Consider the following 27637-nt stretch of genomic DNA (forward strand, 5'->3'; position numbering starts at 1 on the left):
TTTGATGTACATTGCTAATATTATGTTCTAGTATATCAGCTGTCTTTTGACTTTGTTTACAGTGTTTTTGTTCATGCAAAGGTGTTTAATTTTCACGTGAAATGTATCAGCCTTTTATCGTATCTGGAATTTGAGTCATAGTTAGAAAGTCTTTCCATAACCAAACTTAAAGAGGAATTCATCTGTTTTCAAGTTGATACAGTTTCATCTGTTACATTTGCATACCTAGCCCACTTAGAATGCATTGTTTTTCACAATAATTTACAGGCATAGCATTTTTGGGTAGTGATTTCAGACCTCTTATCCATCTATTCTTAGAACATTCTGAGAACTGCCTTGATTTTCCTGCTCTGACCTATACCAAGGCTAATTCTAGCAGTCGATAGTTAACTTGGAGTCACAAGTTGAAGAGAAACATCTGATTGGAGCTTTATGCAATCCGAACAGCTTTTCCTCTTTCCCTTATCCTGTCCTCTGTCTTCACCCACAGATGGGAAGCTAGAACACCAATGATAAGCCTAATTGGGTTAAGGGCAACAACGGAATGATTTCTTGACAGCCCATTCTTTATTTGAGAGTACACCCCAAGCTCCATATACCAGCCTTCATTGTGAAGTATGGCAGCCAGTGACCATGGTAAATCCATTAATAGGACTCGCTTCCCATTATTAGCACCATCTGAGTCTGTTAAAAATCTTAACTAGGAGTTTAATTTCTCTACAGAGGGTTTTAAATTAATTAGAGGTTTACATGCTAACAAAGAGCCTGATACATCCATAAATCAATCCAGTGCAGGAGGACTTCGCAGGGAGGACGTCTATTCAGTGGAGACCTCAAATCTAGCATCCCTGTCGGGCTCCCAACAAAAGGGTGCAGGTGTGGAATAGGACAGTGTGACAAGGAAGCCCCAATAATTATTTTGCATCACTTAAACCACAGCAGGTAATATGGCAAATCAAAGTCCCAGGCGCTCAGCAAGTGAAACCCATGTCACCATGAAAAGCCACATCATATCATTTTAACCTCTATAAATGAATTGCCATAACACTGTGATTTATTTTATACCAAGTCCAAGAATTAAAAGAACATTGATCAAAATGATCTCCCTTCCCCCCTTTTGTTAGAAATAGAAAGTAACAGATGGAACCACTTTCTTCTTTTTTTTTTTAAATGCACCAAACATCACTTTAAGAACCTTCGAAATTGCTAGCGCCTTCTATTAAATACACTTGCTTTAGGTTTATACTCACGTTCTGTTCTTTGGAGAGACTGTTATTCATATTTCTTTGGTTAAACTAGTATTTTTGTAACAACTATAAAACTGCATAACCTTAAACATTTCTAACCTTAAACATTTCCATGTGATAGTAAGTTTTGTTTCCTTTGTGTCCTTTGATTAGAAAACACCTGATGAACGAAAGCAATCATGGACTTATTTTTAAATGATTTTGTATATTATTTGTCACAATAATATATACATCGATGAGTGCATGTATACGGAAAAAAACAGACTATTTTAATAAATCTATTTTAAAACTCACATTTAAATGTGGATTTACAGTGTCTGCAATAGCTCTCTTTGCAATATTTTCTTTGTCCTACTTGTTCAAACCCCACTCCCCTTCCCCAACCACAGGGGTCTGAAGCCCACATGCTAGAAGCAAATGTGTTTAAGTCTATATAATATCCTCTAATTAATTCCTCATTGAGCTGAAAACATTGCTAGTATAGAAAACCTCCTACCCTGAGGTGTTAAGAAATCAGTATTTTTGAAAACATGAAACCCAAAAGTTCCAGTATAAATATTATCTTAAAAGTTATTGTGGGTTTGAGCTAAATAACCCAGGCTGCTGATGATTTCAGTTTAGAAAAAATGGAGTGAACATTATAAGAATTTTAGTGACACAGGAGGTTTTCACCCTTTACATATGATACAAAAAGCCTCCATACAGTGTGTGTTTTCCATCTAGCCACAATCACAGCATTTGGTTAGGCTAATAATGATTCAGGCTCTGCAGAGCTCATTGTTGTGGCAAGCAAAGAAAAGAAAAAGAAGAAAGGCACACTGTGTGCCAGAGAAAAGGGATTTTATTCTGCCCCCTAGTCTACCCCCATCCCCACCCCCACCACCACACTGTGAAGAGAAATGTGAGAAAGGAAGTGGGGATCCATAACTGAACGCCCGAGCCATTCCTGTGCAGCCTCCCTCAGCCCCATTTTACCCTCTTCAACCACACAGATATTCTCAGAATGTAAACACACACTATGCCAGCCATGATTTAAAACAAAAACAAAACAAAACAAAATAAAACCTCTTCCTTTAATTCCATTTCTCCCCCTTCCCCATAGCGATCATCTCAATATTTGGTTGCTTTCATACTATAAGTTTGTGAGAGAAGTGGTCGTATTTGAAGTCTCCACTTCTATCCCTGGTATTTTCTAGTCTACATTTCCACAGCTGTGAGGCTATCATGAGACACTTCAACACACCCATTAGGTGTGGTGTCAAAGAAGGCCGGACAGAGAGCCAGGACCTTCATCCTCGTCAGGTGGTAATGATCTTCCTGACCCCACAGTGTAAGCAGAGACCACCTGGGAAGTCTAGACTTCCACCTCTGCCCAATAGTAATGGGCTCTCCCCTGCCACCCTCTGCCCTCCAGGATGAGACCAGAGAAGGCCTAGTACAGAGGCAGTATTTTTCACCATTGCTCCCTGGTAATGAGGCCAAAGCCCTTAGTGGCAGTGGCGGCCAGGTGGGGAACAGGAACAAGGCGCTCCCATCCCTCTCCCATCCAGGGAGGATATCAGTGGAGGCCTACTAGGGAGTTGGAACTCCCAGCCCTGCCCAGAGGTAATGAGAAGCACCACCTTGGGTGTCAGTGGAGGCTGACAGAGAACCTGGGCTTTGTCCCTAATGTGGCAGTAACAAGCAGAGCCTCCCGCTCTTCCTGCTGAGCAGTGTCAGTGGAAGCCTGGCAATGCAGAAGGTTCAAACAAGGTCTAGAGTTTTACAACATAATACCCAAAGGGCCAGAGTTTCATAACATTATACCCAAATGTCATTGAAAAAATTAGTCGTCATACAAAAAAAAAAAAGAATCTCAAGTGAAATGAAAAAACAACAACAAAAAACAATAGATGCCAACTCCTAGAAGAAAACATTTGAAAAAGAAGAATGAAGTTGGAGGATATCTACTTCGCAATTTCCAAACTTACCACAAAGTAATGCTGGTCACTTGATTGCTCTAGTAATTAAGACAGCATTCTACCACCATAAGGATAAACCTAGAGGTCAATAGAGTAGAATTGAAAGCCAAAAAATAAACCTTCACATTCACGTCAATTGATTTCAACAAGGGTGCCAAGACAATGGGGGAAAGAACAGGCTTTTCAACAGATGGTGCTGGGATAACTGGATAGCCACATACAAAAGAAGTTGGACCCCTTCCTCAAACACAAAAAATAACTCAAAATGTATTGCAGACTTACATGTAAGAGCTAGAACTATAAAACTCTTAGAGGAAAATCTTTGTGACATTAGGTCAGGCAAGCTTTCTTAGATATGACACAAAAAGATATGACAAAAGAAAAAAGAAATCGGAATTCTTCAAAATTAAAAGAAAATAATTGTTTTGAAAGATACCATCAAGAAAGTGAAAAGAAATCCTGTACAGTGGGATAAGGAATTTGCAAATCATGTATCTGATAATGCACTGATATGTCCGCAAAAAGAACTGTACGAGAATTTCATAACTGCCTCATTTATAACAGGCCAAATTGGAAAGAACCCGAATTTCTGTCAAAAGCAAACTGGATAAACATTATAATATATTCATAAAATGAAATACTATTCCACTCAAAAAATACATGGATGAATCTCAAAAACATTATGTTAAAGGAAAGAAGCCAAACACAAAAGAATACATACTTTATTATATATCATATGCATACGTTTATATAAAATTCAAGGACAGGCAAAGTTAATACATAATTATACAAAGTTTATCAATGGCTATTTATGCAAGGGTGGAAATGTGTGACTGAGATGGGTTAAGAAGGAGCTCGCTATGATACTAAAAACATTCTATGCCTCAATTGGGATATTGGTTTCACAACTAAATACATCTGTCGAAACTCATCAAATTGGACCATTAAGATATGTGCATTTCACTGTATGTCAATTTTACTTCAAGTTTTTAAAGTACAAAAAGAAGTGAAAGTGTCATGCTTATGTTGTCCTACTCCTTCCTGACCCTTTTTCAAACACAAGATACACAGGCATAGAAAGCCATTTCAGCCACCTGAGGGATTAGGAGACTCTTTTGGGGGCTTAAGTAGTCTTCTAAAATTCCTGCCTAATTAGAAAATGGAACGAATTCTGCCTAGTTTCCAAGTTTCCTGGTAGAACACTCTCTCTGTCTCCAGTATCTGACTTGGAATAAAAGGAAGGTGGACATTTAACCTAAATCTTACTGTTGGCCAGTCGTGGGGTTAGAAAGATGTTAACTGTATGGGCACTGCTACGTGGTGAGTATACGCACTCTTCAGGAATACTATTTCTACTTGGAAGAATCCAAGGGAAATCTAAGAGGCTGTAGACTGATCCAATTTTTCAAACACAGCTTAAGATTGAACCCAGCTAGTATGTGGTCCACAGCATTGTTCTGAATTTCTCTAAAAATTCCTAGACTTTATGTCTTTATATCTACTGTATGTGTTGCAATTTTAAAAAAAGGGGGGTATTTATGATCATTTATGAACTTGGTTTATGAAACCTCAACAGCAGTAAGTGCGTTTTACCATGTCTAATCTCCATCGTTTACCTTCACAATTTATGTTCCTGGTGTCATCCTGAGACATGCCTTCACTCTGCCCCAGTCATAAAAATAACATATTTTCTAACACATTCCTCTGAGCAATCTATTCTTTTCTTTTAATTTATCCTATCTTCTCTTGTAAAAGCATTATGTTTCCTTCCTTCCTTCCTTCCTTTTTTTAATTTCCACATTTTAACTTAAATTCACTTAAGATGGTTAAGATGAAATATTTTTAAAATTCAGAAAATATGTCAGAAATATGAGACATCGCTTAACTCCACCCAGATTTAATAGATTTTTAAAACATTTTATGATAGATGCTTCATTAACAAATTAAATAAATGGATATACCTTAAGCCTTCCCCACCTCCCAGAAACATTCATTATCCTAAATTTGGTGTGTGTTCTTCCTATACATGTTAATTTTTTCTACTTATTTTTCAATAATATGTTTTTGAGCATTGCCCAACACTACATTGATTTAATTGATTTAGCTCTATAATAAATCTTCGTGAGTGGTAGGATGCAATTTCCTCGTATTATCTTTCTTCAAAATTGTATCATCTATACTTAAACCTACATTTTTTCATGTTAACATTAGGATGATCTTTTGGTATTTTGTGAAAACCCTGCTGGTATTCTGATTGTAATTACATGGCGTGTATAAATCACTTTGGGGTAAGTTGATACCTCTGTGCCTTCTCTTCCAAGAATATATGACATATCTCTCCATTAAGTTGGGTCTCTCTTTATACTCTTTAACAATGTTTCCATCAACATTAAATACATTCCTTTTTCGATTTATTCCTGTATAATTTTTAAAAACTATTTTAAGTACTATATTTTAAAACTACACTTTATAAATAAGGGGAGTTAGGGGGTGGGAGATGAGGGAAAAGGGGACCAAATATATGGTGATGGAAGGAAAACTGACTCTGGGTGGTGAGCACACAATGCAATATACAGGTGATGTATTATAGAATTGTATACTTGAAACCTGTATAATTTTACTAGCCAATGTCACCCCAATAAATTTAATGAAAGATAAAAAAGCTATTTAAAGTGGTGGCACTACCAAAAAAAACAGTTGATGATTGATGTGTAGGAATTCTCTTGACTTTTTTGTACATTCATTTTATATCCAGCTGTTTTTTAAGTTTGTCTAAAGATTCCCTTCGATTTTCTATTTAGATAATTATTATTTTTAAATAATACAAATGGTGCTTTTCATCCCCAACCTTTATATCACTTATTTTATCACACTAGTTAGGATCAGACACACAACAGTGAACAGAAGTAGTGGTAGGACGCATCCTGTTCTGGTTATGGAATTTAAAAGGAATGCTTCTAACATTTCACCGTTAAACACAATGTTTATTGAAGATTTTCAATAGACACCCTTTATCACTTTAAGGAAATTTCCATTTATTCTTGGCCAACTACATTTTAAAAAATATTGTTATGAACTGATATTGAATTTTATCAAATGTTTTATTCTACAGCTATTGAGGTTTTGTTTTCTTTGTTTATTACTTGTGTCAATTATATTAGTACATTTTCTAATGCCAAGCAACCATTGCATTTTGGGAATAAATACTACTTAAACGAAGCCTTAAAAAAGTGAGTTGGCACCTAGCACCCAGATCTTGACTTTAAATATGTTTGTCCATTAAAAGGAACCCGTGTTCCCTGGAAAAAATGCCTGATTCTAAGATGGTTGCAGGAGGGAGGGAGGGAAGGAGGGAGGGAGGGAAGGAGGGAGGGAGGGAAGGAGGGAGGGAAGAGGGAGAAAGGGAAAGAAACAAGGAAGGAATGAAGGAAGGAAGGAAGGAAGGGAGGGAGGGAGGGAGGGAGGGAGGGGGAAGAAAGGAAAAGAAACAAGGAAGGAAGGAAGGAAGGAAGAAAGGAAGGAAGGAAGGAAACATATAAAAACACTGACGGGAATATGTTAGAGAGCCAAAGGAGCCAATTAAAAGAGTTACTAATAGCCAGAGCTGGAACAAATTGAGCAACAAAATGAACTAGTTTATATTGGTTTATAACCCAAAGTATAAAGTAAATAGCTACACATTCACGGTGATATTAATGATTGAATAAATAAATGGACAAGAAGAGACACATATTTCATGCAGAAGAATTCAAAACAATTTATGTAGATACTCTACCCTCAAAGGATGTTTGCACTCCTTAAGTGTGAACTGTGCATAGTGATTTCTTCCAAAGAGGACATATGGAAAGGGGTGGGGGGAGAGGAACTTCACAGTGGAAACCTGACAAACATTGCCTCAGCCATGTGACCAAGGCTCACCTAAATAGTGATAAGTTAGACAGATAACATGCAACCTTGATATGATGTGATGAAAATGGCACTTTAACTTGTGGTCTACCTCCCCAAAACATATTTCAGTCTAATCATGAGAAACACATCAGACAACGCCCCCCAAATACCTAACCAGTTCTCCTCAAAACTGTCCACTACATCAGAAACAAAGAAAGTCTGAGAATCAGTCACAACAAAGAAGAGCTTAAGGAGACCTGACAGGTAAATGCAATGTGTGTCCTGGATGGGATCCTGAAACAGAAAAAGGACTTCAGGTATAACTATGAAAATTTGAATAAAGTATGGAATTTTGTTAATGTATCAATATCAGTCCATCAGTTGTGACAAATGTACAACACGAATGTAAGATGTTAGTAATTGGGGAACTGGGTATGGGATATATGGAAAAATCCTGTACTCTCTTTGCAATTTTTTGGTAAATATATAACTATTCTAACGAAAAGCTTATTTTAAAACAGTGAGTTAGAGATAGTCCTCTCGTTTTCTTTTTACAGCACCAGTTTGTATAAAACAGTATGTCCTTCACTAAAGATCTGGTTGAACTCCTCTGTAAAATCATCACAGTCTAGCAGCTTTTTAGGGAGGGAGGGCATATCATTTAAAAAATACAAAACATTTAAACATTTATAAAATTAGGAAGAAAAATATAACATACCCTCAATTTCCATAGTTAACAAATATGGACAATGTTCTTTTTTGTTGTTTTTTTTCATCTGAACCTCCACCTACTTCCCTCTTCCATTATTATTTAGAAGCAAACCAAACATTGGAGCATTTCAGTGGTAAATATTTCTGTATGTACCTCCAATCAATAAGGACTTAAAAAAACACACAACCATAATATCAAGATTAAACCTAAATATTAAAAATAATTCTTAATATCATCAAATACCTAGTGTTCACATCTCTGAATGTCTTACAATTTTTATGTGTATATGAATAAATTGGTGTTGCTAAAAATTTTCTGCTATTTCTTCATTTTGTGCTTCATTGCTTTGTTTTTTATTTCATTGCTTCTTTCCTTTTATTTCCTTAGATTTATTTTATTATTCTTTATTACTGCTTGGGTTGGAGACTAATCAATTTTAAATCTTTTCTTTTTCTACTACATGCATTTAAAGCTACACATTTCACCCTAAGTATTCATTTGATTACAGCTCATAAGTTTGTGTATATGTACTGTTTCCATTCTCATTCAGTTTCAGCATTTTGAATTTCCCTTTTGTTTGTTCAAAAATGAATTACTTAAAATATTCTACATAAATTTCAAAGTTAGCCAATTTTTTGGCTGTTATTGATTTCTGATATTACTGACTGTAGACAGAAATCATAAAAGGTATGACACCGATGCACTTGTACAATAAATATTTTATATTATAAATTTCATGGAAGCAAGGACTTCATTTTTATTCTCTGCTGGATATGTTGAATAGATACATTTAAAATAATAATAATATAAGGGGTCTATTTCCAAAATTTTGTAAATACACAGAAACCTGTCTTGAAGTTTGGCACTTACCGTTTTAAACTCTTAGAAAGTCATGTCCACTTGGCTTTTTAAATTATTAACTTGGCTTTTGTAAGCAAGAAAAAAAAACTGTCCTGGCTTTTTTCCAAATATGTTTTGTGGAAATTCTTCAGCCAATGACAAACACTGTGAATGATGTATTGTCCCAGTTGCTTCTGTTCTTTGGATGATACTTTAAACTCAACTGCCATGACTGTTTCTAACACCAGTATGTTAACACAGACAAATCCAAACTGTCTATGCTGCCAAAATCCCAGTTTTTCCAAATTCATTTGCATTTCTATACACTGATAATAAACTATCAGAAAGAAATATTAAGAAAGCAATCTTACTTATAATTTCATCAAAAGAATAAATACCTAGGAGCAAATTTAACCAAGGAGATGAAAGACCTGTACACTGCAAACCATAAGACATTGATGATAAAAATTGAAGAATATACAAATAAATGGAAATATATGCCATGCTTATGTATTGAAAAGAATAATATTAACATATCCATAATACTCAAAGCAACCTACAGATTTAATGCATTCCTATCAAACACCCAATGCCATTTTTTCACAGAAATGAAGCAAACAATCCCAAAATTTGTATGGGAGCACAGAAACCATGAATAACTAAAGCAATATTGAGAAAAAAGAACCAAGTTGGAGATATCACAGTTCCTGATTTCAAACTACATTACAAAGGTACAATAATCAAAACTGTATTGCATTGTTATAAAAACAGACACATAGATCAAGGAAACAGAATAGAGCCCAGAAATAAACCCATGTGTATATGGTCAATTAATTTACGACAAAGGAGTCATTAATATACAATGGGGAAAAAGACAGTCTTTTCAATAAATGGTGCTGGGAAAATTGGAGAGTCACATTAAAAAAAAAAAAAAAAAAAAGAAAGAAATTGGACCACTATTTCACCCTATACACAAAATTTAACTCAAAATGGATAAAGACTTGAATGTAAGACCTGAACATAAAACTCCTAGAAGAGAACATAGGCAGTAAGTTCCTTGATATCAGTCTTAGCAATGATTTTTTGGATCTGAATCAAAAGCAAAGGTAACAAATGCAAAAATAAGCAAATAAGACGACATCAAAGTAAAAAGCCTCTGCATAGCAAAGGAAATCATTAACAAAATAAAAAGCCAACATATCAAATGGGAGAAAATATTTGCAAATCACATATCTGATAAGGGGTTAATATCCAAAATGTAAAAGAACTCATAGAATTCAATAGCAAAAAACTAAACAATCCAGTGAAAAATGGGCAGAGGATTTAAATAGGTATTTTTCCAAAGAAGACATAGAGATGGCCAACAGGTACATGAAAAGGTGCTCAACATCACTAATCATGGAATTCACATCAAGATCACAATGAGATTATCACCTCCCACTTATTAGACTGGCTATCATAAAAAAGACAAGAAAAAAGTGCTTTTGAGGATGTGGAGAAAGGGAACTCTGTGCACTCTTGGTAGGAATGTAAATTGGTGCAGCCACTATAGAAAACCGTATGACGTTTCCTCCCAAAATTAAAAATAGAACCACCATATTTCCAGCTATTCTACTTCTAGGTATTTATGCAAAGGAAATAAAATCACTGTCTTCAAAAGATAGCTGTATACCCATGTTTACTGCAGTGTTATTTACAATAACCAAGAAATGGAAACAATCTAAGCATTCATCAACAGATGAATAAAAAATGTTATATATACAGTTATGCATATGTATATATATATATGTATATATATATGTGTGTGTGTGTGTGTGTGTGTATATATATATATATATATATATATATATATATATCTGGTTAAGCCATAAAAAAGCAGGAAATCCTGCCATTTGCAACAACATGGGTGGACCTTGAGGGCATTATGCTAAGCGAAATAAGTCAAACAAATACTCTATGATCTCACTTATATGTGGTATCTTTAAAAAATGAACTCAAAGATACAGAGATTGATGGTTGCTAGTGGTGGGGGAGGGGGTTCAAAAGGTAAAACTTTTCAGTTATATAATAAATAAGTCCTGAGGATATAATGTACAGCATGGTAACTATAGTTAATAATGCTGTATTGACTATTTGAAAGTTGCTAAGTGAGTAGATCTTAAAAGCTCTCAATCACAAGGGAAAAAAACAGTCTAAGTATGGTCATGGATGTTAATTAGCCTTATTGTGGTGGTGATTATCTCAAATCATTATGTTATATATCTGAAACTAACATGTCAATGATATCTCAATTTAAAGAAAAACAGAAAAAAAAGCTTAATTCACCTTGTACCCATCCTAACCTCCCTTTCTTGACTACTAGCAATTAGAAAACCAGTTGTATCATCTACTGGGCTACTGTGAACAGCCATCTTGTAATTCCATCAAAACCCAAAACCTGACCCCAGGAAAGCTAGCAGTAGGAGCTGGCATGTTTAGGCACTATAGATAGTTCCATGTCCCTCTTGTTCCTGGGTTTTCAAAGTGTGAATTTCCCTTTTTGGCTGCATTTTGTCTGCCAGAGGTCAGACTATACAGCTGTTCAGCAATGGCAAGAAGAAAGGCATACTAGGCCAAATCCTGAGAGTTCCCCACAGCAATGTCTCCTGGGTTTTGTGCAATGTTCCAGTTTTTACGTGTCTCGTAAGTTGAAAGAAATTATTTTTTTCTTGTTGAACTAACAGGTATCCGACAATGTGACTTTTGCTTTTTTATAATACGTTACTAAAAGGAAAAAGAAACTCACATGCTGTTGAAGGCAGGGAACAAGTAGGTTAAAAATAAGACTAGGTGTAAATCTCTCAAATACAATGCGGATATTAAAAGAAGAGATCTCTGTTTTAAATTGAGACCCACAAGAAACCATGAACAGATACAGGACATAGGCGTGAAGTTCCTTCCAAGTGTTTTTGTCCAAGCTTATATCATCAGCTAACCCAGCCAACCCCAGTATCAGCACCATAGCTGACTGTTCATACGGCGGAACTGAATGAGCAGATCTGGCAAGGGCGACTGACGCTATAAGTTTGCCCCATTCTCCAACAATGGGGATCCAAAAATTCTGATCTCCCTACTTCCTCAAATTCTTCTTTTTTTCTCAACTACCTAAAATAACTGTCAATATCTCAATCTTTGATCATTAATCCTTGGATGTTCACTATGGAAAAAATGAGGTATGATTATAAATTTAGATGATGGTACAGTAGGGTAACACCCAGCTAGTGTCTGACTATCTCTGAATATCTGGATATATGGGATCTTGTAACAGGGTAAATAGGGATCCTGTGTTTCCTTATTGCCTTGAGATGACTAATGAAGAATTGGTATTTTTCTTTTTCCCAAATAAAAATTAATCACTGAGATGAAAACAAGCCACAGACTATTGAGGTTTTACATAACTTACTCAAGCATTTTAAAAATTGTGTTTGGTAGGATATTAATACAGTGTAGATATTCATATCTCTTCCATCCAAAACAAAAACAAATTAACAGTGGTAGAAGCAATAGTCCTTTAAATTAAAAAAAAAAAAAAAGTAAACGTAAGAAAACAGCAAATACACTTAAGCCATTGTTTATATCATTTGAAATACTCTCTGTGAGATATTTTGTGTCATAAATACACATAAAAGCATTTTTGCTATTTTTTTAAATCCAAATACATATTTTTAACTAATGAACACGTACTTCTATTCAATAAGTAAAACTGTCTTTACAAATTTGGAGAAAAAAAAATATGATCAGAAGGAACTTGGCTTACAAAATATTAACAAACTAAATTTCAAGTAATTAAAATAATTTAGAATAGTATAAGAATATACAATGGTTAAAGGACAAGTATAAGCAGTCAAATAATTAACCTAGATTGATATGGGTATTTGAGTTATGCTAAAGGTGATAGTAAAAGTTAGATAATTCAATAAATGATGTCGCAAAATTAACTATCAATTTGCGATAACATTTTTGATTCCTACCAACTTAATTCCACATAGAATTTATGAAGATTTACATGAAGGAAAATAAGAACTATATACATTCTAAAAGATAACGAAACTGAATATCTTTATACTCTTGGGGTGGAATGGACCTTTTTACATATAAGAAAATTTAAGATGACATTAAAGTCTTAAGGACAGAATAGATGCTGTAGTAAACCAAGCCACTGATACAGAGCACAGGCTAAAACACAATTTCCCAGAGTGAAGAGAAGTACATACACTCTTAGAGCAGTTTGTGAAAAATAATGACAGGTAAGTAGGAAAACAAAGTTGACAGTTATTTCATGGAAGAAAGAATTTAGGACACAGGAAACAAATATGAAATATCTAATATACCAAAAGAAAGCATTCTCAAAGACTTGAGTTAACAGAACAAAAGAGCATACAGAAGTGATAAAAACCACTAAAGTAAGATGCATGAGGTCACACGACTAACAACTGGTACACCTGGACTTTAAATCCAGACCTGACTCACTCACACAGTAGGTGCTCAAGCTCAAGTTCTTCTTCCTCCCCCATATGTGTCAACTAGCCATTAAAAAGAAATCTCTCTACATGCAGTGCAGTACCATGGATTGCATTCTAGATCAGAAAAGGAATATTACTGGAAAACCTGGTGAAACTAACAGAATCTGGAGTTCAGTTAATGGTAACATGCCAATGTAAATCTTTTAGTTTTGATAATTATACAATAATTATGTTAAGTGTTAGTATTAGAAAACTGGTTAAAGAGTATGCAGGTGTACAACTTTACTATAAGCCTAAAATTATTCCAAAATAAAAAGTATGTTAAAAATTAAAATCAATATCTCAAAAATTGTGCCTTGGGTACTATCTTAAACGTATAAGAGATTTATTGCATACAGTCACATTTTTATAAGGGCATGCTTTGCATTAAAGATTTTGATTATAACAGGTTCATTGACGATTTTAAAAATAAACCTCTGCCTCAATTAGATAGCTTTTGTGAAAATGTTTCTTAAATAACTTTTTCCATATCATTTTTCTTTTCATGTGGATAAAAATATAGAACACTATAAATGGTAGTCTTTTAAAACATGAGGTGATCTGGTTGTGATAAACTGCTTTCCATTTCTGCTATAGACGTGACAAAAATTCTGGACTTGTAACAGCAAGAATTAAATTTAGAGGATTAATAGAACTGCCTGATTTAAGGAGCTGTCAGATGAAAGAATCGGGACTTCAGAAATAAATGAATCCTAGGAGCAGAAAAGCTGAAGCATATAATTAAGTAGAAAACTCAGTGGGGTTTGACTAGGCAAGGCAGGGGGGAAAATATTGAAAAAGGGAGAAGGAAACAAAATAAAGGACATTAGTGAAAATCAGGGCTTATGGTGTCTTTGAGGAACTGAGGTGTGATAAATTATGGAATGGGGAAATAACTGTAATATGAATAGTAGTAAATCAGATCATATCACAGCCTCATTCAAAGCCTTCCAATGGCTCCAGTCACTCACAGCAGGAGTCAGAGATCCCTGGGGAACTTGATGACTCACCACTTGGTCCCCCATCCTGTCTCCAGGCTGTGCCTCGGGGACTCCCGCCTTTGCTCTGGTTGATCTCCTCACCTGGGAATGCTCCTCCCCTCACACATCACCATGGTTCATTCCTTCACCTCCTTCAAGTTTTGTTCAAACACTAACTTTTCAGTAGTTTACTACTATGAACACTCCATTTAAAATAGTGATCCCCTAGAATTCCCAACCTCCCCTCCCCAGATCTTATTTTCTCATACCTGCTTCCACCATCTAATACTCTTAAGTCCATTGGATATGTTTCCCCAACCACTAGAGTGTAAGCTCTCAGATTTTTGCCTGTTTTTTTTTTTTTTTTTCTTCACTGAGGTTTCCTCAGTGCCTAGAATAGTGCTGGACGCATAGCAGGTGCTCAATGAATGTTTGCCAAATCAATCAATACATACATAAGATTTCTTTTTCATTGCCATCGTTATATCAAGAATAATAAAACACTGGTAACTTTTCCAAAGTCATTTTTTGAGCAACCAGAATCATCTTTTTGCTTCTCTGTGCTGTCTGGGTATTTTCTGTACTGAACAATTACTTCTATAATGTTTCTTAGAAAGGTTTTATTTTGTAAAAGCCCAGAGAGTTACCAGTCTGTGATGATTTCAACTCAGGCCCATTCTCTGTCAGAATCAGAAAGATACATTCTTTAGATGCCTGTTCTTTTTATGAACTTAAGTAACACTTAGCTATTACCAGATAAAGTACCCCATTATAAAACAAGTACATGAGCAAATGTTCAGTAGTATGACCCACTAAGCTAATGGAAGCACTCAGTTCCAACCTCCTCATTTTAAAGATGAAGAAACTGAGACCTAGAAAAGTTAAGTCACTTCCTCAAATTCAATTCGAACATAGCTGATGAACAGGAGCTAGCCCTAAACAAAAGACTGAAATATTGCAGAATGGCCTAGCCCTAAACATTTTGCACTGCAGTAAAAGCCCAGATTGAACATTTTCAGGTCGCTATTTGACCAAACCTTCATTTTCTCCCATTTATTTCCAGTTCATTGCTTAAAGATGTTTGTGAGCAGTTGCTTCGTATTATTTGAACATTCAAGATTCTCTTTGCATTAAGATCACGAGCAGAGCAAACAATGTGACACCTAAGTTATTTTAGCATCTCAAGGGCCACGGTACCTCCCAGTTCCCACTCAACATTCAGCCTGTTGCTCCAGCCCTTTGCTTTCCCTGCTGAGAAAAGTGTGAGGCCAGCATATCTTACAAATTACAGATTTCAGTGTTTTCAATGGATGAATTCTAACCTAACTCTCAAAATCAAATGGAAGCACACTTCAGAATCTAAAAATGCATCACTTCTCTTTTTCAAAAAAAGCTAATTCTTTTGCTGAAAAATTGCACATGTGCCATTGTTTTGGCTTACGCAAGAAAAAAAATCTGGTGATATATATATATATATATATATATATATATATATATATATATATATTTTTTTTTTCCCCTCTCAGAGGTAGCAGCAGCAGTTAATCCCCACATACATTCCGTGGGTCCCCAGACAGTCATCTCTGATGTTAGAGTAGCACACAGGCAGATACTTTGGCAAAGAGAGTCTATGAAATGAAGTTGCTATGGACCAAAAACAACCATATTGATTTTTAGTACAATTCAAAACACAAGGAAACATCAGTTTTCTAAATGATACATGCTGAAAAGGACTGGGGTAACACACTGCAGATAGTGAAGAGTGAAGAGTGAAAAGGATAAGAGACAATTACGTTAGCAAACATTGCAGTGTACTTTTAGGTTGTTTGTTTTTAAGTTCGAAGAACTGAGAAGCTTGAATTGTGTTAACTGTCCTTGTCTGAAAATTCAAGATTGCTCATTTATGGCTAGTGTGCTCACAGCTGGAAGTCTGGGCATCCAATACGCCTTCAGAAAATAAAGCCTTATAACCCTTTGAACATTGGAACATGCTCTTCAAAGCCCAAATAGCTATTTTTCTTAATTAATCTCTCTCTCTCTCTCTCTCTCTCTCTCTCTCTCTCTCTCTGACTCTGCAAATGGTAGAGCTGACTTAACTACATTATAAACACATTATTTACCAAGACAGCATTCAGTTTACTGCAAGCAAATCTTTTCCTTAGATATCCTTAATGAGACAAAATGCCTTTTAAGCCAGAGACCTTTGGAAGGGAGGTTCAGAATCAGGAGAGAGCAGCCAGAACTTACCATTGCCCCCTCACTTCTCCTTTGGACAACTTCTCGCTGCAGTCGAGCCACAGCCAGCTTCTCCCTGGAGAAACAAAAGCGCATGGTTACTTGACCATTTTTCTCAGAGTAGAGGCACACTGGCATGGCTTTGAAACATTCTTTGGAGGTCTCCAGAGGAACTCCTTCCGTGGTTTAGCTCACTTCCTCCACTAAACTTTCTATAAATATTTAAAGTGATTGGTCATTAGTGCATTGTTTTCACTGAGTGTCATGAAAGAGATTTTTTGCTTTGGGTTTTATAATAGCCAAATAAATGTTGAATGCTGAGTAAAAGCTTCACTTTAAATTCATTAAAATATATAATTTTAAAATGTTTTCTGTGTCCTTTCTGTATCAACTTAGCTCATACATATTTTAAATTATTTTTATTTCTTTCTTGCTCTATAATATAAGACCGGGCCATAATATACTATAATATAATATAATATAATATCGGGTCATGTATAATGTAATACTGGGTATTATATTAATTTTTGCTCTAAAAGATGCATTAGAGTTGATTGTCCTGCTAGCTATTATTTTAGGGGAAACACGGTAACATGTTCACATAAAAGATGTGTACTAGAATGTTCGCAGAAGCATTTTAACGGCTTTAAACTGAAAATGCACATACCCTGGTACAATAGAATGGATAAACTTGGACATGGTTATACATTGGAATACTATAAAGTACTGAGAAGGAATAATCTATTCTTAATCACTACAACACATGGAATACCACAAACATTGTGTTGAGTGAAAGAAGCAAATAGAGAACAGAATATACTTTATGATTCATATATGTACAGTTCAAAGACAGGCAAAACTCCTACCCAGTTTGATAGGGTAAGAAAAAGAAACAAAAAGCGCAAATATCAAAAAGAAAGGGGTAAAACTGTCTCTATTCACAGATGACATAATTATCTAAATAGAAAATTTTAAGGAATTTACAAAACAACTATACAAATAAGTGAATTTAGCAAAGTCAAGGGACATAAGTCAATACATAAAAATCCATTGTGTTTTTACATACTAGCATCAAATAATTAGAAAATAAATATATTTTTTAAATCTACTTATAATAGTGTCAAAAATAAAATAGTTAGGGAAGAAATTTATCAATGGGCATGTTGCAAAGCACAGCTACATTGAAAACTACAAAACACTGCTTAGAACAACTAAAGGTGAAAAAAAAAATGTATATATACATATATACATATATATTATTCACAACTATATATATATTCACAGCAATATATTTATATAGTTGTATACAAACACATACACACAGACACACCACATTCATGGATTAGAAGTCTTATTATGTCAAATTTTGTACCAAACTAATTGATAAATTCTTTCTCACTGGAATGTATAATTCTGCCAAACTAAATAAAGAGCAAGATGTGAATATCAGGAAACAAGGAATCCCATACAAAAGAGGAGAAAAATAACTTCTCCTTCTTCTCCTCCTCCTCCGCCTCCTCCTCCTCATTATTATTATTATTATTATTTGTAAAAAGATGACCCTGCACAAACAAATAGTTATATAGGAATTTAGAGAACAACCAATCCTGGTTTCAGCAAGAGGATGGAAATAATCAGGATGACTCCCAGAAAAAACAAAGTTGATCAAAAATAAATATGACTTCGCTCATATGTGGGATATAAAACTGAAAGAAACAAATGAACAAGACAAAAAAATGAAAAATCATGGACACAGACAGCAGTTTAGTGGTTACCAAAGTGTAAGGGGGAAGGGGGGATGGTAGAGGAGGATAAAGGGGGTTAAATATACGGTGATGGAAGGAGAACTGACTCTGGGTGGTGAACACACAATGCAATGTATTATAGAATTGTACACTTGAAACCTACATAATTTTACCAACCAATGTCACCGCAATAAATTTAATTTAAAAAAAATAAAAGAAAAAAAATAAATTGACCTATGTGTTTGTAAATATTGAGAGGACTTTTAGTGTTTCCGTCGAAAAGCCTGTTAAGAATCTGGGACTGGGACATGAAAATCTAAGCCAATCGCAGATAACGGCAATTATGAACTCTAGGAAAAAGTGATGTTATTCTGTATATGCAATTCTAGAATTCTGCAGACTCAGCTGTGAATGGGATTTACTTCATTTTACCAATTCAATTAATTGAATTAATTTATAACAATGAAAAAATTAGGGAGAAGGGAAAGTGTTGAAAGACAGGTGGTATGGAAACACTAAATCCTTATCTTCTGTAATAGGAAGACAATATGTAATGTCTGAAAGTGACCCATCTAGTAACAAAAGTACAAGCATATTATTTAAATACAAAGATGAAAAACCCAGAATATAGAGGTAAAAAAAAAAAAAAAAAAAAAAAACACGGAAAGTGGCTGTGTAGGGCAGTAAGATCTGGAGGTAGGGAGAGAGGGGTGTACACGTTATAAACCTTATCATTGTATTTGATTTCCAAACTATGTACATGTATTACTTTGATTAAAAACTTTTCAAAAGTATGTATTTTTAAACTGGTTGATTACTTCATTTTATTTTTACTAAAGACATTATGGTAAATTCATTGAGAGAAAGAGAGGGAGGGAGGGAGGGAAGAAGGGAGAGAGAGAGAGATAAAGAGAGAGATAAGGAAAGACCTCAACAGATTATTTACAAACTGAAGGCTCAGCACCAAGTGATTCATTGTCATGATCTTGAAAAGAAGAACACACTAAAAAGCTTTGGTAAATGAAAGAAAAATAAGGACTGACTATAAGCATAAAGGAGCCTTCAGATAAATATTTTAAAATGCATACTGCAAGCAGTTTAACATTCTATAGAGAGATTTTAAATTTAAAAGTTTAAACTTTTGTACCTCTTTCATTGAAGTATGGCATACACAGAAAAATTAAGAAATCACAAGTGCACAGCTTGATAAATAATCATGAAGAGACCATATCCTTGTTACTACCATCTAACTTAAAATCCAGAACATTACCAGAGCCCCAGAAACTGATGCTAATGATGATAATTAAGTGAATATAACAACTCCTGAACGCATCTACCTCATTTCTCTGTATACTGAATACAGGTATATTTAACTTCGAGTCTAAACTATATTATACACAGTTTTATATTTTCCTCGCTTGTTTATTCAGTAAATCTTTTCCTCCAAATAAGCCCATTCATTCCTCCTGGACCACAACAGTGGCAGCCAAAAAAATGCTGATTGATGTACTTTTTCACGCGGTCCGTTGTGCTGTAGTTAATATCTCACGGTACCAGCTGCTTCTCTGTATGTTGAGATCATACTTAGTTCATCTCTGTAGCATCTATGAAGGGTCACTCAGTAGGAACAAAATAAATGTTCGTGATTTGTTGAATGAGGAACCAGTCACAGAACCTAATACCAACTTGCCTAATATAACATAATAAAGTTTTTGCTAATACTACCATTGTGCATTTACATGGTTACAGCACACACATTTGCACACACGATGATTCCCACAGGGCACCTTCTGGCTCTGGTTGGCCACAAAAGCTTTTTTTACACTCATTTCAAATTATGAAAAGCACAGCTTCCACAGTCTACCTGGTAAATCCTGAGGAAGCTTCAACAAAGTGAATTTTCTATATAAGAACACTAAATAGGGGGATAGTAGAATAGCAGGGGTCAAATACTCATATTTGAGTCATAGGACCCTTTTTCACTCTGAAAAATTTTTGAGGTCCCAAAGGAGCTTAAGTTTGTGTGGGTTATAGTTATTGATAACTGTTACATATAAATGAAAACAGTTTTAAAAATATTTATGAATTTGTTAAAATAATAAACACATGTTAACATAAGCAAAACATTTTTATGAAAAAATAATCCTATATTCCCAAATTAAAATATTTTTCATGAGAAGAGCAACACTGCTTTAAAATTTTGCAAATATCTTTAATGTGTGACTTAATGGATTCTCATATCTGCTTCTGCATTCAATCTGTTGCAACAGCACATGTCTTGTAGTTTCTAGGAAACTCCGTTTTACTCTCATAAAAGAATGCAAATAAAAGATGCAAATATCATCGTAGTGTTACTATGAAAACAGTTTTGACATTTCAAATCCTTTGAAAGGGTCTTGGGAACACCCAGGATCCCAGGAACACACTTTGAGAATGCTACCCAGAAGATACAGAATTAAAAATAGAAGAATGTTCTGGAAAATTTCCTGGAATCATCATTCCTAATTACTGAATCTTCAGAGAAAGACTTAATATATATGCTAATAACATGTTAATTTTGTACAAGAACAATAGTATAAAGAGTACCTTTCTAAAAACAGAGCAAGAGTCTAATCTTAACACTATCATCCTTCTAAATGATGAGTCCTAATATAGTTTAAAGGTTAGAAACATCACTATTTTATCCTTTAAATAGATTGTCTTTATAAAACTATTAGAGATTATCACACAGTATATAGGTGCTTGTCAAATCTTACTCAATTCAAAAGAAAATTTCAATGGTTTTAGCCATTACACAGATTTTTTAAGAACATTAATAAATCATGAAATTTTGTGATCTGCCCACACACTGTACTTTTTGGCGTTCGATAAAGAAAGAAAATATGAATAAACCAACATGAAAGGGTCATCTCCAATTTGGCAGCATGTTAGCCTTTTGATTTGGTGGAACAGAGGGTAACATTTGTATCAACTAGAAACATCGACCCCAGCTTTGATCTCCCACCACGTGAACAGAGATGTGCCCAATTTCAATCAGCCATGTGGAAATGTGTGACGGAAACATGGAAAATCTCAGGGTAGTCTGGGTCAGAGGAAACACAATCCCCAGTCCTAGCCTGGCAACCTAGTCCTGTTCATTTCAACTTGGAAAATGCTTATGTCTAGTTATTTGGGAGCTACCCTGATGGAAAATAGTTAGGTGGTGAAGCAGAATAATTCTTAGAGCAGCAAATGCAAGTGTCACTTTGGGACCATGCTCTGTAATTGATTTAGATCATTTATGCAGGAAACGCAACACATAATATCATGGCGCAAAGACCCCATAAGGGTTCCAAGTAACAGCCCAGGGTCTTCTGTTTGGTGGGAGGGCAAGATCAGTGCTAGATAAGTCCCACTACAAAAAAAAAAAAAAAAAAAAAAAATTGAACTATTTTATATACTAGGTTTTTGAAATATTTCATTGAAAAGTGGGTTTCAAGGTTAAAAAAGTAGGATTTTTTTTGAGGTACCATACTTTCTAGCTCCCCAAGTTTTCAAGTCCTTGAAATTCCATGTGTGTGTATTTTATATCAGCAGGAGTTTTTCTCAGTAGAAATTTTTATTTTTTTTATTTTTTAAGAAAGATGAGTAGTCATTTCTTATTAAAATTAAGTGATGGAGCTGTTAAATGAGTGAAATCATCACCGATAAAATTTTCAGGATTGCTAGATGTTAGCATTTCCAGGTTCAAATGATCAACTTTATCAAGGTATTAAAAATAAATAGCTGTGTCTTTTTCTTTTTCTTTCTTTCTTTTTTTTTTTACAGTAATCTCATTTGCCCTTGGTTTATTAGTCCCTTGGCAAACACATCTTCAACTCCCCACAGTCCCAATATATGTGTGAAACCAACTGGGACCAGTATCTTTTTCATGCAAATTCAGGGTTCTTAAAAACAGCTTTGTGCAAAAAATAAAGAATCCTTGACTTGTATGCTACCCAAGGCAAATTAAACACACTCACATACACATACACTGTTGCTCCTATCTGAAGTCCTTACTTAGCTGTCTGCTAGAAACTGACAACTGTGCTTTTGCAATGCATCGCTTTGTGTTTGTTGCAAAACAAGTAGCTCTCATTATGGAGGTGGTACTGACTTTATGATTGTAAAACAAATGTCCAGGCATACTTTTTTTTGAAAGCTGTGGGCCCTTATTGACAGAATAGGAATAAAAGAAGGATATAAAGAATATACACAGTGAAACAGAAGGGATCACAACACGTACTTCTGTTTCAGTTAAATGCAAAGAAAAATTTTATCTCTAACAAGAATAAAATAGAGCTACATTTCCTATTCAATTTTATACATAAATGGCAAATTAGCCCCAGGTTTATATAGTCCTTCCATATAGTCCCAGAAAATATCAACTGAAGAAAATAATAAACAACAACCAAATTATTGATATGAGCGATGGATCTGCAGATTACGACTGAAACATCTGCAAGTTAAGCCCAGGGAAAGGCTGTCCTCACTGAAACCAACAGGATGTTGGCATTTGTAAAATCCAGAAAAGACTTGAAACGTTAGCAAGTTTAGCAAAGCATTCCCCAAGGAGAAAGCAGCTTGTAAAGGGGGGATACATTCAGTCTGTGATGTGTGGACACCTCAAACTTAAGGGCACCGCAGAGCCATCTGTTGCACGAGTGTGGAAGGCAGGCCAGTCTGCAGGCCAATCAATGTTCTATTGCCACTCGAAAGGAAGCCAGCACCCATCCTGAATGGGTGAGAATAAAACGGTGCAGCCCTGCTCTCCACCAGGCAGATGGTACCCCCCTGAGGATGCCCTGAAGGAAGAGCTGCACAAGCACTCAGGGTAAGTGTGAAGAATTATTTCTGCTCATTGTCAGGCTCATTGCCCCAAACTGCTCTGTACAAACAGTGCAATTTGAAAAGTGCGGCTCTAAAGGCACAGCCAGTAAGCTGTCAATCTAGTAAACACGTGGTGTGTTTTGATGGAACTGCCACTAATTTGGGCAATTTCTACTTGACTTCTCTAGCAAAATAAAGTATAACAACTAAGTTGCTTATATATGTATTTTAAAAAAAAGTCTTGGGCCTCTTACAAACTCAAGCCAATTTTCTTTATTGGAATAAAGATATTGTGGTATTAAAGAATCCCATAATACCCCACAAAAACAGTAACTTCATGTTAGTTCTAATTGTTAGGTTAAGCCCCTAAATTCTAAAGAATTTAAAACTCTGTTATTTCTATGTATTATCTGTCATCTATCTATCTCTCTATCTATCCCTCTAACTTGTAATATTCTGCTCTGACTATATAATCCAATGTTGATGAAAATTCTAATTCATTCAGCAAACATTTAATGTACATTTACTCTAGGTCTGGCCTGGGAAATAAAGACAAATAAGGTGGTTCCAAATTCAAAGAGCTCGGGATCTAATAGACAGAGAGCACACCTCAGCAAGCCATTGTCATTGTCATGAGACTTAACAAGCACAAGACAAGTGCTGGGTGTTCAAAGCAGGGTTTCAAAATCAATGTTGGGTAATAATTCCATTTAAAAAATCGAGAATTAACTTCCTTTAAATGGGAAGGTGCATTCTACTCTTTTTAAGAAAATTATTTTTTAAAGTTCACATTCAGGTTTTTAGCAACAAGTCATAGAAACACAGGTCTGTCCCCACAAATACTGTAATTGTAAAGAATCTCTATTACATCTTTTGATTGTGTTATTCCCTAAATTCTTTAAGACTTTTGAATGTGATGGTATTGATTTCAGTCTAGCTCCAATCTCTGCCCCTTTTGGGTCATAACTTTATCCAGGTCAATTCTTACCTAGATAGTTGACTGACTTCCTTAGCCTTTTCCATTCTAATACATCATGTCATAGATTAAAAATATAGTAGTAATAGCAATATTTATTGAATAGTTACAATGTCAAGCCCAATTCTAAATATTTTACATGAAATATGTGAACCTCAAACAATCCTGTGAGGTAGGTATATATTATTATCATTGGTATGATATACAGCAATGATTTTCGATCTTCTTGGATTCAGAACCTCTTTACATTCTGAACAAAATCGCTGAGAACTCCAAGGAGCTTTTGTTTACGTTGGTTTTATCCATCAATATTTATTATATTCAAAAGTAAAATGGAGACTTTAAAATATACATTAATTTATTTAAAATAATAATACATTAAAGGTTAACATAAACAACATCTAATTGTGAAATACATATAATATAGATTCTGAAACAAAAATTAGTAAAAAGAATGACACTGTTTTATACTTTATAGATGTCTTGAATGTATGGATAACAAAAACAACATCTGGATTCTCATATCTGTTTCTGTATTTAGTTTGCTGCAATGTTATAGGCTGAATGAGTAGCCTCTGGCAAACTACAGTCTGCCCAGAAGAGAATGAGCGTGAAAAAGGCAAATTATGTCTTAGTTTTCTTATAAAAATAGTGTTGGCCTATATACCTCCAAAGTCACAGAGCCCCTGGAGCCCGCTGGTCCACAGTGTAAGCGCTGTTGGTGCACAGTAATACCTATCTTCCATGGGGAAACTGAGACTCAAGGAGGCTGGAAAACATGCCCATCATGCTATTGCTCTTATGTTTAAATACAACCATGCATGTTTTTACATATTTGAAAAATACATACATATATATATATATATATATATATATATATATATATATATATATCCATTACTACTGTCTCTACTGCTAGGGAAGAAATCACAAATAATGCAAGAAATGATTGGGGTCTCCAAGGATGAAACACATTCTTGACTATTTTAATGCCAATCAATAAGAAAACCAGTGATACAACGTTTCAGGGAACACATTGAATTCCAAGTGCTATGAACCCACATTTCTGGCAGAGTAGAAGAAAAATACTAATGATATAAGCCTATGCTCAGGCGTAGGTTTTGTTTCAATTAACATCCCCCTGTATTTCTTCCCTACAAAGATCTCATCAAATGCCTAAGAGGAAATTAGATAGACAATTACTCTCATGTATACCACGGGGCACAGAGTCACACTCTAAAATCTGTTTTAGAAGTTTCAATAAATCATCAGCTTTCCCCATTTCTGAGTGTGGTGGTGACCTGGTACGTGTGTGAGGAGAGCAGGTCTGTCCCCCCAGGAAGCGTAGGCCCATTCTCTGTACACACAGAGGCTTCCTGGGGAGTGGCCCAGCACAGCGGCAGGACAATGCCTAGTGCCAGGTGCACCTGTCAAGTGGGCAGATGGAGAGACCGGTGGCAGCAGTCCCTGAGTAATGGTTAAATTAATTAGCCTTTCCAAAGCAGATTATTTAATTACTCATCTGCTCTGATATTCAGGGTGAGAGCACATTTTAGTGAAACTTTTGGAGCATGACCCAGATGAAAAACATCTTTGTACACTTTTTCCAATACACGTTGGTGTTGGTCTCAAAATCTTAAATCACCCAAAAACTGCCATTTTATTACATAAGTTAGGGGAATCTCTTCACACCCACAATGCATAAAAGTCAGTAAGTGGAGAGTGGGTTCTAAATTGGTGACCTTCACATGATTTTGTGCAGCAATAATGGAGGCAACAGGACTTAAAAGGGCCAACACACACACGCCACTGACTTTGGGTGAGAGCGGTAGTTCCAAAATGTTATGCTGTGCTTATTAACAAACTCCCTCCAGAGAGAGAGAGAGAGAGAGATACTTTTTTAAAAAAGAATTTGGTGTGTTGGAATACAGATATCATTAGTAAAAACAAATATCCTAATTTTAGTTGCCTATCTTTCTGGAGGTCTTTTATCCATGTATTTGTCCTTATTGGGTTTTCTGAAGCTTTCTAAAAAAATTTTGCTTCTAATTTTCTAAATTTCTTGAGTATTTTCCCAAAGTTTCCTAAATTTTAGGCCATGTAAGTATTCTCAAAATTGTTGTCTACTGAATGTTCTTCTACTCTCAAAACTGGAGTTTCAGATTGCACCCACGTTTTCATGTAGTGATTCACTGATTCATCCATAGTCACTTGCGCCATCCACAATACTGCAAGTATTAGCCTACCTGGCTATCTCCCCTACTGAGCTGTAAGACCCAGAGGGCTGGAATTTTATAGTCTTTGTATGTCCAAGGTGAAAACACATCCTCATGCTTCAGGGCAAAGATGGCCTCACGGACTTGAAGCAAGACCACAGTCGGCCTTCACCTATATTCAGCATCAGAAGTTAGTTCCATGCCCCAGAGCTTAACAAAATGTGCTAATAAAACCACACAAGGTACCTGCAATACCTACGACTACCACCACACGGGTAGTGTTCTAAACATTTGAGATGTACCATATGCTCTTGTTAGTAAATAAGTAAACTTCTCCTTCTGGGTTTTCTCCTTTTTCTCTCTGCTTGGAACTGTTAGTTTTCACTGAAATAATACATGCTCTAATCACAACATTTCTGATAAATGCAGGCTCTACTAATTTTCACCCTGTAGAATTAAAGTAACTGCATTTTCTTCTCCTCCTCTCTTTGGCAAGGGCAGAGTAAAATCCCAAAGCTCTCCTACCTAATGTGTTTCCAAAATATACATATTAAAGCAAAAAACAAACAAACAAACAAACAAAAGCTCCCCAAACTTCAATAAAGGAATTTCTATTCTTAACTCTTACAATAATGTCTTTCTTGAGTGTAAAGTCAGTTCAGGGACTTCAATAAAAGATTCCCTTGAGATATACTTTTGACGAATCATTGAAGAATCACTTCATTTCTTAAACTTAATATTCACTTCTGAAAAACCTAGATTTCTGAATGAGGAGTCCTTATGTTTCCGTGTTTTCTAAGAAACTTGGAATTTCTAAGAATCCTTGGAATTTTTTCATTCACTGCCCCCATATTTCTTCTCTTAATATCAAAATTTCACTAAAAATACACATCTAGGTCTGTTTTATGTCTGGCAATTAAGAAAAATTTTGTATAACAACAGAATTTTACTAGCAATATTTGATTTTCTTCCATCAATTGGTACCACTCAAAAGTGATGGGCTATGTATAGTTTAATAAAGAAAGGGAATTCTTAGAAAAACACATGGTAACCATCTCCTAAGGAGCATGACGTACCTGTGGGTATGAGTGACAACAGCCCTTATGTGGCAATTAATTTAGTTTCCATGGCTTTCAGTTATCAATGGCCCTGAAATCTCATTCTGTCTCTGTTTTCATGAAGGTCCCAAGACAGTCTCTGTGAGCGGATTTAAGCCATCTGTCTAGCCTCAGAAAAATAAGGCTTGTGAGTTCTTGAAGGAAGAAGTCAAAAGAAGTAATGAAGGAAAAAGCCCAGTGGACTATAATACAGTGTAGTCTATACGCTAAAAGCTCTTTCCTTCATTTAAGGAATGAGCCACACATATAAGGTAAATTCCACTAAGCAAAATGGTGGTCTTTAGGATAGACTGGCAATGTCATCAATTCATTCCACAAATGTACTGCATA

General features: G+C 35.2%; 1 protein-coding gene across 1 annotated transcript in view; it reads right to left on the reverse strand.

The window, feature by feature from the left end:
* The window catches only part of NCKAP5 (NCK associated protein 5), a 971300-nt gene that overhangs the window by 476117 nt on the left and 467546 nt on the right, over positions 1–27637 (reverse strand). Inside the window, exon 5 of the mRNA XM_074327839.1 lies at positions 16417–16480. Coding sequence (XP_074183940.1) covers positions 16417–16480 — 64 coding nt within the window. The remainder of the gene's footprint in view (positions 1–16416; positions 16481–27637) is intronic.

This window comes from Rhinolophus sinicus, linkage group LG01, assembly GCF_036562045.2.
Source record: "Rhinolophus sinicus isolate RSC01 linkage group LG01, ASM3656204v1, whole genome shotgun sequence".
Lineage (NCBI taxonomy): Eukaryota > Metazoa > Chordata > Mammalia > Chiroptera > Rhinolophidae > Rhinolophus > Rhinolophus sinicus.